Raw genomic sequence first — 16,329 nt, forward strand, 5'->3', positions numbered from 1 at the left:
ACTGATCCCACTGATGATACCCAAACCTTTCCCCTCCTTCCCTCTCCAAACACTGATCACAGTGTGCATCTCATCATGCCAACATTACATCCCGTGTTGGATGGCAAACCATTGCCAACAATTCTCCTAGGAATCTCCTATTGATACCAAACAACAAACTGTCCCTCTCTGAGAACATCATGGCAGTTTGTCAGGCCTGCAGTTTTCTCTTGTTCAACATCCAGAGAATCCACCCCTTCCTCACCACGTACTCAACCCATAATATAGTTCACGGGTTATTTTTTGGACGAATAAATCCCCCACCTTGCTGGTCTCCCTGTCTCCATAAATTGTTTCTTTTTTTAAATTAATTTGGCAACTTGTAGCTTATGTTTAGATCCCTCTGTATTGTCAGATAGCTAGTTTTTAGAAGGTATCATACGGAAAACAGGGACTGTTTGTTGCGCTATACAGTAGGTGTTTCGTAAATAGTTTATACAATGTCTCATTGTTACAAAATGGCTTGCTCTGGTTGACTTGATCATAAGGCTGTTGCCCATTCTTGCTCTGCCTTCTCAAAAAATCCACAGGAATTCCTGAGGTAATTGAAAGACATCTATGCACATAAATCTAGCATGTTATGGTGTCTGCTCTCCTGTATGGTTTTATTGCCTCACTGAAGATACACCAGAATACCGACTTGTTTGGAGCGTCAGGGCCCAGCGTAGCCACTCTGTACCACAGTGGATTGGATTTATAGTTTGAATTCCCAAATCTATAGCATTCAGTTGAAATGAATTGAACGTCTTAACTTCCATGTATGTAATGGTTGCTGAGGCCAGCCAGTTGAGAATTTACTTTTTTTAGGCAGCTCCAGTTTAAAGTGGAGGTCAGCATTGCATGATTGGCCTTGTCACGTGGCTGAAATATTTTGCCCAAAGGTGGATATTTTGGTCCTGGCTGGACTTAATTATTGCCTATAACCATCATCTCTGTTTTTCAATGCAGGAGTAAATTATTGTCTCCTCAGAGGTAATCAATAACTAAGCTGAATTACTTCCATGTTTGGTCTCCTAAAAAAAAGAAAAAAAAAAGAAAAAGAAAAAGCATTTTGATAATATTACAGTGCTTAACTTTCAAGAATTTATGGCTCAATTTTGACTCATTGTCGGCTCTTACATAACCAGTTCCCGCCATAACTGAACCCGGGCCCCTTTCAGTGCTTCAACTCGGCATCACGCAATCAGGGTCGACACCCTCAGTCCCCGCAGGGTGAAGAATTTATGAATGACTGCTGAGGGGGAAGTCGGTGCAGTTTCAGATTTTTCGTTTTGAGTTACGTTTTGGAGCAGAGAAGAAGCATCGTTTTCTTTGGCTTCGTGTTAGGTCTTCAGTTATTGCTTTCTACCTCATTTGCTTTGGTTTCCATGGCACTGGCATTGGAAGGGTAATTCTAGCAAGGTCTTTATCAGTGACATCACCCACCCCATTATCAGTAACATCATACTGAATCCATTATCAGCGACATCATACTCACCCCATTATCAGTGGCATCATACTCACCCCATTATCAGTGACATCATACTCCCCGCATTATCAGTGACATCATACTCACTCCATTATCAGTGACATCATACTCACCCCATTATCAGTGACATCATACTCACCCCGTTATCAGTGACATCATACTCACCCCATTATCAGTGACATCATACTCACCCCATTATCAGTGACATTATACTCACCCGATTATCAGTGATATCATACTCACCCCATTATCAGTGACATCATACTCACCCTGCTATCAGTGACATCATACTGACCCCGTTATCATTGACATCATCCTCACCCCATTATAAGTGGCATCATACTCCCGGCTTTATCAGTGACATCATACTCACCCCATTATCAGTGACATTATACTCACCCCATTATCAGTGACATCATACTCACCCCATTATCAGTGACATCATACTCACCCCATTATCAGTGACATCATACTCACCCCATTATCAGTGCCACCATGGTCTATCTCTCTGTGGGGATTCCCTGGTCTCAGACGCCGACTGTGGAAAGAATCACACTTTTAAGTCCCGGACACTGATTCATAATGCAATCCAGGTGTGTGTGCGCGCCTCCATAATCAGTTGGTGTGACCCTCAGATTTCCCTCATTCCGTCTCACTAACCGAGCTCTGCCACAGTCCTGTTGGTTGGTTCTATCACTTTACAGCTCAACTAACCAATCAATGAATTTTTCAATATAAATTGGGATTATAACTTTTTAAACTTTTGACATAATAATTTCAATTGTTTAATATTTTGACAAATGTAGGCCTACAGGTTAAATAGTAGACTGGGCTATATTCAGAGCTGCCATACCTTAAATTGCGACTAGATCTGACTTGCCTAACAGTGTTAACAACCCAAATTGTGCCAGTTGTCCAGATTGCAGTACATATGTTAACGAGGCTTATCAATACTGATTTCAAATACACCAGTGTTCAATTTTATTACTGTAGAATAAATAAAATGCTCAACCCCACCTACAGTACCCTCCCCCCAGTCAGCAGTCGTTGAAGCGTCGCAGGGAAGAATATGCGTTTAGATACACATTGTTTTGTATATTGTCTGTACAATGCCACATTGTTACAAAATGGCTTCCTCCGGTTGACGTGACTGTAAGCTCCATTGCCTGTTTTTCTCTCCCCGTTCCCCAAAAATCCACAGGAATTCCTGAGGTAATTAAAAGACATGGTGAGCCCCTTATCTATGCACATAAATCTAGCATGTTATGGTGTCTGGTATCCTGGAAGGTTTTATTACCTCTCTGAAGAAACAGCAGAACACAAGCCAGTTCGGAGGGTCAGGGCCCAGTGTGCCCACTCAGTAACACAGGGTCGTTACTGCATTTTGGATTTTAAGTTTGAATTCTCAATCTGTGCAGTTAAACTGAAGATATCAACTCATGTCTTAATTTCCATGTCGGTAATGGTTATTGAGGCCTGTCAGTATGGAATGTAAATTTTCTTTAGGTGGCTCCAGTTTAAAGCAGAGGTCAGGGTTGTACATCTGGCCTTGTCACTTGGAAGTAATATTTTGCCTGTAGGTGGAGAATTCACTACTGTCTGGACTTAATTATTACCTAAAACCATCTTCTCCATTATTAAAAACAGAAGTACCTTTCCATTTTGTTAAAGGAATTTAATGACGTGAGCTGAATTCCCTCCATATTTGGTCTTCTTAAAAAGAGTTTAAAACACCAAAACACTTAACTATTACTAATCTCCATTTTTGTCAGATCTTACATAAGTATAACCGAAACCAAGTCCCTTTCAGTGCTTCAACTTGCCATTGCGCAATCAGAGTCGGCATCCTCAGACCCCACAGGGTGGACAATTTATGAACGACTGCTGAGGAAGAAGTCTGCATAGTTTTAGCATAGTTTTTTCTTCTTTTGCTTTATGATAGGAAGGGTGATTCTCTGGCACACAGCAGTAGTCTTGATCTGATGATCAGTTACAGGCATCAAGACCAAGAAACCGCCAGTGGACTTCAAGTTCTTAGGAGGCAAAAAGCTGGAGGCGGTTATGAAAATATTTTCAAAGCCATGGACCTTCAGAGGAGCACCATGAGTAACGATCAGTTTATTCTACCAAACTGAGCAACCAGGACAAGAAGGGCAATGGTCAGAGAAGTCAGCGAGAGGCCAGCTATGACAATGACAGAGCTACACAGCTCAATGTCTGAAATGAGAGAAACTTTCCAAAACAAATCATTTTACAGTTCTGGCTTCTTTGGGAGAGTGGGCAGACAGAAACCACTTCTGAGAAAGACCAAAATTAAGTTAACATACTTACATTCATTCACAGTGGAGACTGAAGCCATGCAGACAGGCACTTTCTGGAAGAAGTTGTGTGGTTTGATGAGAACTTTTGTGGCCTGAATGCAAAGTCACTATGTTTGATCCAAACCAAATACAGTCCGTCTCCCAGGTAACAGCATACTGTACCTGCCAGCAAGCATGGTGGTGGCAGCATTGTACTGTCGGGTTGCGTTTCCGCAGGACAGCCTGAGAAGCTCGTTGCCTTGCCGTCTTTGAGGAAAGCTTGTTTGGTTCTGCAAGAGGTCTGCGTTTAGGGCGGAGATTCGTGTTCCAACAGGACAATGACCCAAAGCACAAGGTTAAAACCACAAAGGAATGGCGTTACAACAAAAGGGTCAGTATTCTGGAATGACCAGAATGCACAAGTTCCAAGACTTAAGTCGCACTGAAATCTTTGGTGTGACCTCAAAATTGCTGTCCACCGACACTCTGTCTAACTTGGCAGAGAGGAGCAAATTTGCATGGAGGAATGGGCAAAAATTTCACAATCTACATGTGCAAGGCTCAGAAAGACATTCCTGGGAAAGCTCTGAGCTGTAAATACCATCAAAAGCCTGTATACTGACTGACCAGGAGGGTGAATAATGAGAAATCTAAATCTCTTTAATTTTTGTAAAAAAAAATAAAAATGTTGATACAACATTTTTGCATCATGTGTTGAATGTATTGTGTTGGTGAAGATGGAAAAAAATATTTCCATGCATTTCTTTTAAATGTTAAGGTGTAACAGGCCGAAATGTGAAAACTGTGCTCTGCCATGATTGAATAAAGTACAGATCCTGGTTTCTAATGATACAACAGTACAGTGACCCTGTGTATGGCTATGGCTTTGACTCTGGCACTATGAAGCATAAGAGAACACATGACAGCTGACAGTGTCACAATTGAAACAAAATAAATTTCTACGGCCTATTTATTGCAATATTTCAGAAATGCTAATATTTTAGTTGGCAGGCCTTTGGAGGTGATGAGCTGACAATGCCGAATGACGAAAATGTTCAGCAGGAGGACTTGGACAAAAAAATCTATTTTTAGAGTGCTTGCCTGCACAGGAGAGAGGCCATGATTCCATTTATCATTCCATCCCATTTATCATTCCATTTTAAGCAAGTGAGCTTAAATCTGCTCTGCCTTCAAAAACCTGTCAGGTTTTCTGACACGGGACAATACTAACTTGTGAAAATTACGTTTAGAGAATGACCTACAGTGGAAAGATGTCAGATACAGAATTCAGATGCACGTAATGTAAGGTGTTGATTGACAAGGTGGAGCAAATGAAGAAAAATTGAATGATCTTAAAAGGAAGACCAAAGGAATTCAACTTAGGTGTCAGGATTTGAATCGGACTCAACTACTCCGGAGGTATAAACCAAATCCAGCAGCATTTCATTCAGGTTACTGTGTGTAAATCTTTGATTTATTTATTAAATTTTGGAAATATTTTGGTAAACACTTTTTCTGCATGGTGGTGGGAAACAAATTACTTGATGTATGGAATGTATTCCTTCAAAAAAGAAAAGTCCACACTTATATTAACTGTTTTTTTTTAGTTTAATGCATGTGTCTCTGGTAAAATGAACAGTTAAGTGGTGAACCAGTGGCAACAAGTCAAATTTGCCATGTGTTCACATCATTTTTTAGAAACAAAGATTATAGAACTTAAACACTTTTTCAACATCCTTAAGTGATTAAGAAATTGCCTGTAACAAAAACCAGAATACAAATAGGGTCCCCAGAACCACATTTGGGAACTAGTGGCTTAAAAGGCAAATGCTGTGTGTCCTGCTAACGAGGAACGCTCACTTTGCCTACGGACTTTGCACTTACAAAATCACAAAATCTGGCTTCAAATGAGCTAGGTGTTTTTCATTGTGTACCCAAAAGAACAACTGCATTTTATCAAAAAATTCAACTGATTGTGTAACTTAACTTTTGTAAGTCCAGCTGGAAACCACCTTGGTTTACTGAGAACTTTACACAGTATAACACAAAATAATTCCACCTTTACAGGAAACAAGTTGGTTGGACGATAACATTTTGAATGCATGGAAAAATTTACATGGCAAATGCAGTAATATTAAATGTCATGAGTAATGTCTTTGTAACATCACCATGGTTTTGGCACAGGACCTGGTTATCCTCAGGTCAAGGGCATAACTTTAGTTTGAATATAGGGGGGGTTGAAATGCATGGACCCCGAGAACTGCAAGCCCCTAGTGGGGTCCGTTGGCATGCCCCCCTGGAATTTTTTTTTTTAAAGAACAGCTGTGAAAAGATCATTTCTGGTGAGTTTTTTTTAGGGAAAATACGACAGGCTGGGTGTTTGTCACAGAAAATATTGGCTGAAGTCACAGAACAGTCATGGAAAAGTTCTTGAAACTCACAAAAAAGCTGAAGAAATCGTGTTTTTTTTAAACATTCATTTATTAAATTAATTAATATATTTCATGGGCAGTAGTGGGAAATGAATGAAATGACACATGCAATTGTAGCAACAGTAACAAGTGCTTGAAGTTTTAAAAAAAATCTACGGACAGTTGCCTGCTGTTAGGAACAGCCTATGAGTGAAACACATAGAAAGGCTGGTGCATTTAACCGCTTAACTCTGCCATCACTGAAAGACCCAACCTTACTCATCAGTAAGTATAATCTAATCACATTATGAAATTGTTATTTGACCTGTTCTGGTGGGGGTGGGGGGGTTGTAAATGATGCCCTTGCCTCAGGTACAGGAAGCAGATTGCCGATTGTCTTCGGGAACTGGAAGGAGGGCATTGATGGCAAAGTCGGACAGGAATGAAGGGAGGTAGGACAGAGGGATCCAGATGAGTTTGGCATCCCATCCTGGACTGTAGCGGGTGCGGGGATGTCGCGCAGACAGAGCATGCTCCATGCACCCGGTCACCTTGGAGATGTCTGCACTGCACAGGATGTTCATGGAGAATCTCTGGGCTTCCAGATCTGCGAGACAGGGAGCCCTTCCTGGTGAACCGCAGTCACACCGTATCTGACCACATAAACCATCAGTGTCCTACCTGTACCACATGAGCACTCGCGGTGTCCTTCTCTGAATATTCCAATTGTGCTTCTTCTGAAGGTAGGACTTCACTGCACCAAACAGACCTGGCCATCCTCAGCTGATATGAAGCATATTAATCTCTTAGAGGAACAAACCTAAACACTGAAACAAGCATGAAACTCCAATGGTTGCCATGGCCCATTCTGTCCCCAAATTTTAAATCTGCATCCAAGTTGGTTCAGATTCTCTTAATCTCCAATTTGGTGACTCCAACTTGGTATGATTTTCCTTTGGTTTTTCAGTGGGTGACAAGATGTTATGATCGTTGTCCAGAGTGAAAATAAGAAAGATTATGCAATTTTGATCTGCAATACTTAAAAAAAAAAAACATCTACTGGGCACAACTACAATTTCACTAAACCAATGACCTCGCAGGTAGAAGACCCTTTCTCTATCCATTATGGGACATGCTATATGCCGAGGACATCTACCAAAAGCCAAGGTTGGAGCTCAGCCAGAACTAAATAATTTAACATATTATAATTTAACATCGCAATCTCTCTAGAGTGGACATATCTCTGAGCCTCCAGACTCAGAGAATCCAGGTGTAACTTACGTAACTGTAAACCTGTTGGCGCAACGTCAAACACGAGCAAAATGGTTTCATTATGGCAGTTCATCTGTGAGCAATTAAAAGACGAAAGTGCTGATTATTGCAAACTCGGGGCTTAGCCAAAGCATATACTGAAGACGGACTGGGGTACTCTCGTATCTGGGTCGCTGCATCTGATGTTACAACATCTGCATCTATGAATAACCAGGAATCATTTTGGTTGGATTCCCACAAATTGGTAGTGGGACACCATTTACTCACATTTCTCCAGATATGCTGCTCCGTACGAGTTCCTCACTTCTGCGGGGAGCTGGTTCCATAGCCTCTGTAGGTCTGTTTCTATGAGGTCCAAGCTGGTAACTCCAGTCTTAAAGAAGCCGGGCTCAATAATGCTGACTTTCACTCCAAAGGGCTTCATGTTCCTCCTGAACACAGGGAATGACCAACCCACTCACCGCGATGCAGCCAATACGGAATCCTTACTGATGTAAAAATTATGTTTTTAATCAAATGGATTTGATTTACTTGATTTACAGGAGTTACTTATATAAGCCAAGACAGTCTAATTGTTAGCATTCATTAATAAGCAGAGCTCATCGGGAGGAATTCCCATGTGATTTTGACAGTGCTGATGTCTCTTTAAGGGCAAGTAGAAAACAGACATACTGTTAATCGGGTGTGCAAAGGAAGCCGTCACTCTACCTCAGGCTGTCGGAGAAGGCCTCAACCCCCGACTTGGACAGGCAGTAACCTCCTCCAGTTAATGCCAGCCTCCCCATGATACTGGCCACATTAACCACCCTGCCCTGGGCCTTCTTCACAAGGGGGAGGAGCCTGAGGGTGACTTCAATCACCCCGATCAGGTTCACATCTAGAACTTTCTTAAAGTCCTCCAACTGCATCCATTCTGATGGGCCAATGGGAGTGGACCGTCCAGCATTGTTTACCAAACCCCACAGACCTGGAACAAACCAGGGAAATAAGACATTCCACTTTAATGGCAGTAGGTACCAATGGAAATGTATGATTTCCAAGTTGAGAGTTAGATGCTATTGAAGTACAGCTAAGCATCTCTTTCCTAGAGCTCACGTCTGAGGATGGCTTACCTTGTTCCCCGACCTCTGCGTGTACAAACTCCACGGTGTTTTCTATGCTGGTGCTATCTGTAACATTCAGCAGGACTGTTTTTAGCCTGGAGGATGTGACATTCTTCAACTGTGAAGAACCTTTCTCTGTCAAACAGGCGGCTATAACATGGAAACCTCGCTGGTCAAGCTGTTGAGCCAAGGCGTGTCCAAAGCCACTGTCGCATCCTGTCACTAAAACCCATTTCTGAGCTATGGCAGAGACCTTCAGAGAGTCTCTGACACACCAAACAGCAGCAGCAGCAACTGCTACAGCAGCCAGGAAGCTTGAGAAAAGATTTGATAAGACTATCTGGAAAAGAAATAAAGAATATGAGAGTCAGAATCATTATATGTCCTAATGTATAGATTTGTAGTGGCTCAATAAAATTCACAAAAACTATTTATTTCTCCTTTGTAATGATGTTTGTGATATAATATTAACACTTCTGAAATGCAACATAGTACTTGTATTTAATTTTATCAAATCTCACCTGAATAACACCATATGGGATATTCTCCATATCCGAGACCTGGGCAAAGTAAAGTTAATGGCAAGTTATGTACTGAACATATAACAAGTCTGTCAGTAGGGAAAAAATGCAAAGTTTCCCACCCATGCAAAGATGGTGGTACTTTTCCAGTACTTTCTACTGTATGTCTGAACTAGACTGAACTGCCCTACTTACATCCAAGCTGTGTGACCGCAGCCATTGGTTTAAAGCCAGCAGTGCAAATGTGTGCATATTTACACAACGAAAACACACTTCCACGATTTAATCTGAAGGGAACATGACTTCCCAGGGTTTCCTCAGATAAACAGCGATACATTTCTCTTTGAGAATGTTGTTGATTACTTGTGTCTTCTCACATAATAATAGTCTCAGATCATCTCAGATAATCACCTCATGTACGGGGCTGCTATACATCACAGGCATTAGGACACTAGCCAGAGGCAATGATATAATAAATTTGTTTGATGCACCTGGTCACTCAAGCGCTTAATAGTCTCTTTAAGGGCATAAACAATTAAATCAGACCAAAATAAAGCTGATAAACTCAGTGCCATTTGTCAATAAAGTCTGTTTTGCTCTCCTAGGATCTCAATTCAGTGCTGGAAATAAAAGATTCTAGCCAATGAAAACAAGTTTTTACAAAGTTATTGACACAAAGTACACCAAATATTCTTTAAAGTTCCCACTAAATGTGTTTGTATCACACATTCTTTACATCCTAAATGCAGCTCAATTGCAGCACGATTAATAATACATTCTTTAGCATGTTCTTTCTCACACCTCAGATTACACTGTGCTGTCTCCATTTCACCATTTCATGTAAAATGTGTGAGGTAAACCTACATTACCATTGCTGCCTGGTAAAAAGATCCCCCCACTTGCTTTGTAGAAAGCGGAGGAGATGGTGTAGCTCCTGTTCCAGGTCTCAGTATGTTCTCCAGTGTAGTGGCGGAGATGCTTAATGCTTTAGCTCCCTTTCCCGGTCACAGTATGTTCTCCAGTGTAGTGGTCGAGTTCCTGTAGCTCCCGTTCCCAGTGACAGTATGTTCTCCAGTGTATTGGTGGAGTTCCTGTAGCTCCCGTTCCAGGTCACAGTATGTTCTCCAGTGTAGTGGTGGAGTTCCTGTAGCTCCCGTTCCAGGTCACAGTATGTTCTCCAGTGTAGTGGTAGAGTTCCTGTAGCTCCTGTTCCAGCACTCAGACTGATCCCCAATGCTGTGGTGGAGATGGTGTAGCTCCTGTTCCAGCACTCAGTCTGAACCCCAGTGCCGTGGCAGAGATGGTGTAGCTCCTGTTCCAGGCCTCAGACTGAACCTCAGTGCCGTGGCAGAGATGGTGTAGCTCCTGTTCCAGGCCTCAGACTGAACCTCAGTGCCGTGGTAGAGATGGTGTAGCTCCTGTTCCAGGCCTCAGTCTGACCCCCAGTGCCGTGGTGGAGACGGTGTAGCTCCTGTTCCAGCACTCAGTCTGATCCCCAGTGCCGTGGTAGAGATGGTGTAGCTCCTGTTCCAGGCCTCAGACTGACCCCCAGTGCCGTGGTGGAGATGGTGTAGCTCCTGTTCCAGCACTCAGTCTGAACCCCAGTTCCGCGGTAGAGATGGTATAGCTCCTGTTCCAGGCCTCAGTCTGAACCCCGGTTTGTTTTGCCATAACAGCCACGTAGCACTGCTGCTTTGGCCAAAGTACCAGCACAACATCAAAGGTCGGGGCAGGAAACCGAGAGATAAACCTTTCCTCTGTCATTCATTATGAGACTTTCTACCTTTGGAACCTTACATAAGACAACGCCCCAGTACACTGACTAAAAAGGACTGTTTAGTCAGCTCACAATTATAAAATTATGTTAGTCTGATTGCTGTGTGAAATATCACCAAACCGAAAATTAGCAAGACACAGGGAGAGATAAAGGGTTAAGAAACCATGAGATCCAGCTTGTCGCTCCTTGTATATTATATTTCTATCCTTCTTAAGCAGTGAATATAGTGGGAAGCAGACATCTACTGCAGACAGTTTATTTGTATCATGCTAATGTGACAAGGACATTTTAAGACACTAAATATGCAAAATGCCCCATTGTAGCAGAAAGCTGTCTCATAAAACTTTTTTTTCAGTTCCTAACAGTCCATGGCATGCAGTCCATGGGCATCTAATTGACCGGCAGGGGCCACTAGAGAGCAAAGACATGTGGACCCCTAACTGCCTGAAACCTCCTGTTCCCTGGGTGACACAGTCGCCCCATGGGACTGCAGGCCACAGCCAGCATTGGCACAGTCCGGATTCGATTCAAGGCCATGGCACAGTGTGGTGCCTTACCTGAATGAGCCACCCAGCATCCACAGAAACAGGTGTTTAACACAATGCAACATGGGCTCATTACCATTTAATTTGTCTTTTGAACTTTTCACTTTCCAGAAAAGGATACATTTCAAAAGCCAGGTGTCAACATTTTGGAATTCATTGTTTTCAGCTGTTGGCGAAGTTGCTGTATGTCCTAGTTTTCTGTTGGCCTTTTTTTTACTGTTGCCGTACAATGTCAAACAGACTTTAATTAACTATGAATCTCTGCTTTTCAAATAAACATGATCCTAATTCAAAATAAAATTAACTCTAAAATAATGCTGCTTTTATTTTTTATTTCTCATGCACAGAACTTTGAATTTATCTACTACAACAACAATACTAAATGTCATCTTCCAGATTATTGCTAAATTCTGGACTCAGTTCAGATGTGATGCTGTTTTATTTGCACATAAGGTACCAAAGGTAAAAACAGAACGTCCCCATGGGGCTTAATAATGAAACATGTGTATACAGAAACACATATGTACTGCTAAAACAATGAGAAACTACAGTATGCAACTGCATCCATGCAGATTTACAGCTTGGGTTACAATTACTTTTTAAACAGTGTTAAAAACATGGCACAATTTTCACAGTGTTGTATGAGGCAATACCTGCAAGAACGGCATGTACTTAGCTAGATATTTTTACAATATGTAAGGTAAGGACAAATTAAACAGTAGGATAAAGTAAAACTGCTGCATATTTCACCACATACCCTCCTCTTAATACCCACTGGCTTGCTTTCTGGCACACAAGCTCACAGTGTTCTTTCCAAGAAGCCAATTCATAACATAATTTAATGCGATACCAGTCTCATATTTGCTTAAAATAACCAAAATCTAGCAGAAGCAACCTGTGTGATTATTTTTCTATTCATCCTTACAAAATTTTTATTTTTTTAAGTTTTTTTTTTACATTAAATGATCATTTATTTTGTTGAAACCAATAGGAAAATGATTTAACCCTGCGTTGGCCTTACTGATAAGAGTCAGAACTCAGAAAGAAGGTTCTTATCAAACAACAGAGAAAATAAGTGAAGAATTTTTGACTGTCATTAAGAAATAAGGGTCTAATAAAGAAATAGACTTCATTAGAAATAAAAGTCCACGGAACACCACAATGCAGCTTTGCCCTGCATTGTGGTGTTGACAAATACGTATCATTTTCTGTTACAAATTCCGGGGAATCCACAAAAGGACTGTGATGCTTTTACACTCATTAAACTGTAACAAATGCCAGAGAAGAATCACGCATGATTCACAATGCACTGACAGGGGATGGAAGGCAAGGGCTTTCAAACAGTTATTCAAACAAAAATCAGTACTTTAATCAAAAGTAAAACTCACTAGATAGCTATACCTATAACAATACTATCCCTAAAGTGAACAGAAAAAAGGAAACAACAGCTAAAGAGGGTCAGGGGAGCCATTGTGCAGTCTGAAGTGGTGGGTCATCAGTCTGCGCTGGTAGAGGTTACTGCTGTTCTGATTGCTGATTGCCCAGGTACGTGTTAATGCCAAATTAAGAACCAAAAAGTGCAGAAAAACAGTAGCAAACAAACTGATTCCAAACAGTAGGGGGGAAAAAAACGCTTACCAACGCTTACCAGTTCTGTTATGCATATAGTCTGTTTTGCATATTGTTCTGAGTAAAATCCCTTTTACTTAAAAAAAAAACCTTCCAAACATCCCCCCCCCCCCCCCAAACGACCAGACATGGTAGGCATGAGGGTCACCCATAGATAGAATCTAACACTGAAGGCAATAAATCATGGATCTCGATTGCATTGCATATTTGTCCTCTGGAACTGCATTCCAATTACAGCATAATTTAAATCTAACACTCATTGTATTAAAGATGCTAAAGCCCTCCCCAGCCAGCGCCACAGAAGGCAGACCTTAAAGAGGTCTAAGACCCAACACATTTACAGTATCAACTCTTTGGGTTTTGCTATCACACCTGATTCCCTTGTTCAGTGGTCCCAACCTTTACAAAACGAAAGCAGACCCTGGTCATTTGCCGGCAAGTTTAGTTCAAACGTACTCTGAAGCTTCGGACTGTCAATGCACATTAACCCACACCTGGTATCCCTCTGAAAACTTGAGCAAGCACATTTTCTATGGTCATTATAATACCTGGCTTGTCTGGCGTGTGGGGCCCTTGCCCTTTTCCTGACCTCATCAGCAAGAGGCTGCTGCCTGTCGGTGGTGTTATATGCAGGGTCTCGGGCTGATGGTGCATTGTGTAATGAGTCTTTCATCTGGACCTTTAAGACTGAGTCAAAGTTCCAGCTTTATGCCACTGGTCTCATGGGTGGCTGTGTTGCATGTGCATCAGAACTCCACACTGACATCCACACACCTCAGTCCCTGGGATGTTTGCTGACAACAGAATGAATCATTGTCTTTTGAGAGTCCTGTTCACTCTGTCATGTTTATGTGCAAGCAATAAGCTGATGTCATTTCCTGTGTGACTTCCCAAGATGCGCACGCTTCAACCATCAGCTTGCCAGTGAATAGAGGTCCCCTGTCAGAAACTAAAGAACTGTGGCACTCCAAACCTGGTGATCGGTGAAAACTTCAGGTTGCACTCCATCCAGAAAATGTCTCCACTTCTTGACAGCCCAGACACACAGCCAGACATTCCTTCTATGATGATGAATAATTGTCCTGTGTCTCCTTGAGGCTTCTGGAAACACACGCAATGACTCCTCAACCCTCAGGTTGGACCTGAACAAGAGCAGCCCCTAGCTCAACACCCCTGGCACTAGTACGCACCTGGTAAGGGAGAGAAGGGTTTTGGCTGGGCTAAGACTGGGGGGTGTTTCAGGGCTTGTTTCCACACGTCCATGGCCTTCTGACATCTAGAAGTCCATTCCCAAACCACTCCTTTCTTTTGCAGGCACTTCAGAGAAGCTGCTATGTCCTGCAAATTTTGGGGTAAATTTGTGGTACCATTCTGTGAGGCCAAGAAACCCCTCCGATGTTCTCAACTCAGAAGGAGGATAGTTGACCATAGTAGAAGTCTTCTTTTGCTCAATTTGTAGATCTTCTGACTCAACTATCATCTTTCTTAGCCAGAAGCTTCCACAGTGACCACAGTGGCTTTCAAACAGTTATTCAAACAATCTTCTGACACACCTATCATATTTCTTAGCCAGAAGCTTCCACAGTGACCTTTGCAACCTCTACAGTAAGCAAATCTGCCTCACCTCTCACTCTCCACATGATCAGCCGAGAGAATATGTTTGAGCATCGATGTGGGCTTCTGTCTGCACCATGCCCACATCAGCTTGTAGTCAGTGGCTGGAATTGAGTACATTTAGGAGAAATGGACTCAGGAGGTCTGCGGTTGTGAGTTTCTGTCATAGTTAGTTCATAGATGTAACCCAGTCTTTCTCTATGATGGACTCCAATTTAGAATTACAATTATTAGGATGGCAGGTATGCCATCCTGCCAAGTATAACCTTTGTGGGGAAACTCATTTATATTTCTATCAAGCTTACTCATGCAAAAACAATGTTGCCTATTTGCATTAGGTAATACACATGATTATGTTTAGAATCACATGCAGCATGTAGGTTTATATAGAATGTAATCCCAGCAGCACCAGGAACACAACAAACTTCAATGTAATAAGGCACCACTCATTTTACAAACAAAGCCAACAGACAAGGCAATCCCTCTGTCCATCAAATAACAATCAACATAAAAATCCCAAATTTAAATTCAGTTCCATCTCCAAAAAATAAAAGAAAGTACTGATTATGTCCAATCAGATTAGGGAACCCCAAAGCATACTGCCCCTCTTAGTGAGATATGTCATTATGTGACAGTTCCAATATGTCCACAAAGGTGCTGGCCTGTATTCCTGAAAACAACTGTTGACTTTTTAAAAAGCCTTCCAAATATTGCTCTATGTATTCTCACACCATGGCCGTTCTACACTCTGTAGAGCGGAGCTCCTCATTGGCTGTGGGAAGGGCTGCCTCTGTTGAGTGATCAGCCCTGAATCCAGACTGGTGATGGTCTAGGAAGTTATGAAGTCTGAGAGAGAGAAGTAAAGAACTTGTCAAAAAAAGAACCTTTGAGAGCTTTGGAGAGAAATGGAAAAAGAGAGATGGGACGATAGTTCTGGATGTCAGAGAGGAAAAGAGTGTGTTTTAAAGTCTCCCATAGTGCACTTGGACACATGTGATTTGGGGCCTGATGCCTCATTTGCCTTCAGTTATTTCACTTGTCTATCCCACACCTCAATGTCAACTAAAATATTCTGCTTACTGAATGTGTTTGCAACTACTAATCTGGTAGAGTACTCAACCAAACATACATTTGGTTGTTAATAATAGCCTTATTATAAGGATAAGCTTCCTTCTTGCATTTAATATGCCCTACTCAATGTATATTTTCTGCCTTAACTTTCCAATTTCTACTGCAGTTTTGAAAACGTGCTTCGGATGACCTTTTGCGTTATGGACAATATGGATTTCAAGAAACATTTTGTAACTTTTTGTGGCCTGTAAGCAGATTGCCGTGTGTGTGTGTGTGTGTGCGTGGGTGCTTGTACCCTGTAAGCAGAATGCTGTGTGTGTGCATGCTTGTAACCTGTAAGCAAAATGCCTGTGTGGTGTACCTGGGCCGGTCCTGTACTGACTGGTTGTGGAATTATTCTCTCTCCACCAGCTGTGTTGAGAGAAAGAAAGCATTTTATTCCAAGCCCAGAGGCAGAGAGCAATCAAAGGTGGAGCTGTCACACAAGAATGCATTGCCAAGCAACAACTACACAAATCCGGTCACCGGACCTGACTTACTTATGCTGAAGAAAAAAAGAAAAAAAAAACTGCAAAAAAA

At 41.9% G+C, this 16,329-nt stretch overlaps 1 protein-coding gene across 2 annotated transcripts; it reads right to left on the reverse strand.

The window, feature by feature from the left end:
• Positions 1 to 5,400: 5,400 nt before the first annotated feature.
• On the reverse strand, positions 5,401 to 10,843 carry rdh1 (retinol dehydrogenase 1). Of its 2 annotated transcripts, none has more exons than XM_064311022.1 (6): positions 9,984 to 10,843; positions 9,115 to 9,153; positions 8,603 to 8,933; positions 8,199 to 8,457; positions 7,758 to 7,921; positions 5,401 to 6,825 (listed from the first exon to the last, which is right to left on the reverse strand). In XM_064311022.1, exons 1-6 carry the CDS (start codon positions 9,984 to 9,986, stop codon positions 6,587 to 6,589), a joined length of 1,035 nt encoding a protein of 344 aa, XP_064167092.1. In that variant the 5' UTR covers positions 9,987 to 10,843; the 3' UTR covers positions 5,401 to 6,586. The 2 variants fall into 2 exon arrangements, with proteins under 2 accessions (XP_064167092.1, XP_064167093.1); XM_064311023.1 differs by lacking the exon at positions 5,401 to 6,825 and adding an exon at positions 6,833 to 7,001.
• Between the last annotated feature and the right edge of the window lie 5,486 nt (positions 10,844 to 16,329).

This window comes from Anguilla rostrata, chromosome 15, assembly GCF_018555375.3.
Source record: "Anguilla rostrata isolate EN2019 chromosome 15, ASM1855537v3, whole genome shotgun sequence".
Taxonomy (NCBI): domain Eukaryota; kingdom Metazoa; phylum Chordata; class Actinopteri; order Anguilliformes; family Anguillidae; genus Anguilla; species Anguilla rostrata.

What these genes read in the sequence shown, in the direction of transcription:
- rdh1 (XM_064311022.1), bottom strand. An exon ending in CGCAGAGGTCGGGGAACAAG is followed by an intron (nt 8,458 to 8,602) that starts GTAAGCCATCCT and finishes GGTTTGTTCCAG; the next exon opens with GTCTGTGGGGTTTGGTAAAC. An exon ending in AGCAGCATATCTGGAGAAAT is followed by an intron (nt 6,826 to 7,757) that starts GTGAGTAAATGG and finishes CCTGTCTCGCAG; the next exon opens with ATCTGGAAGCCCAGAGATTC.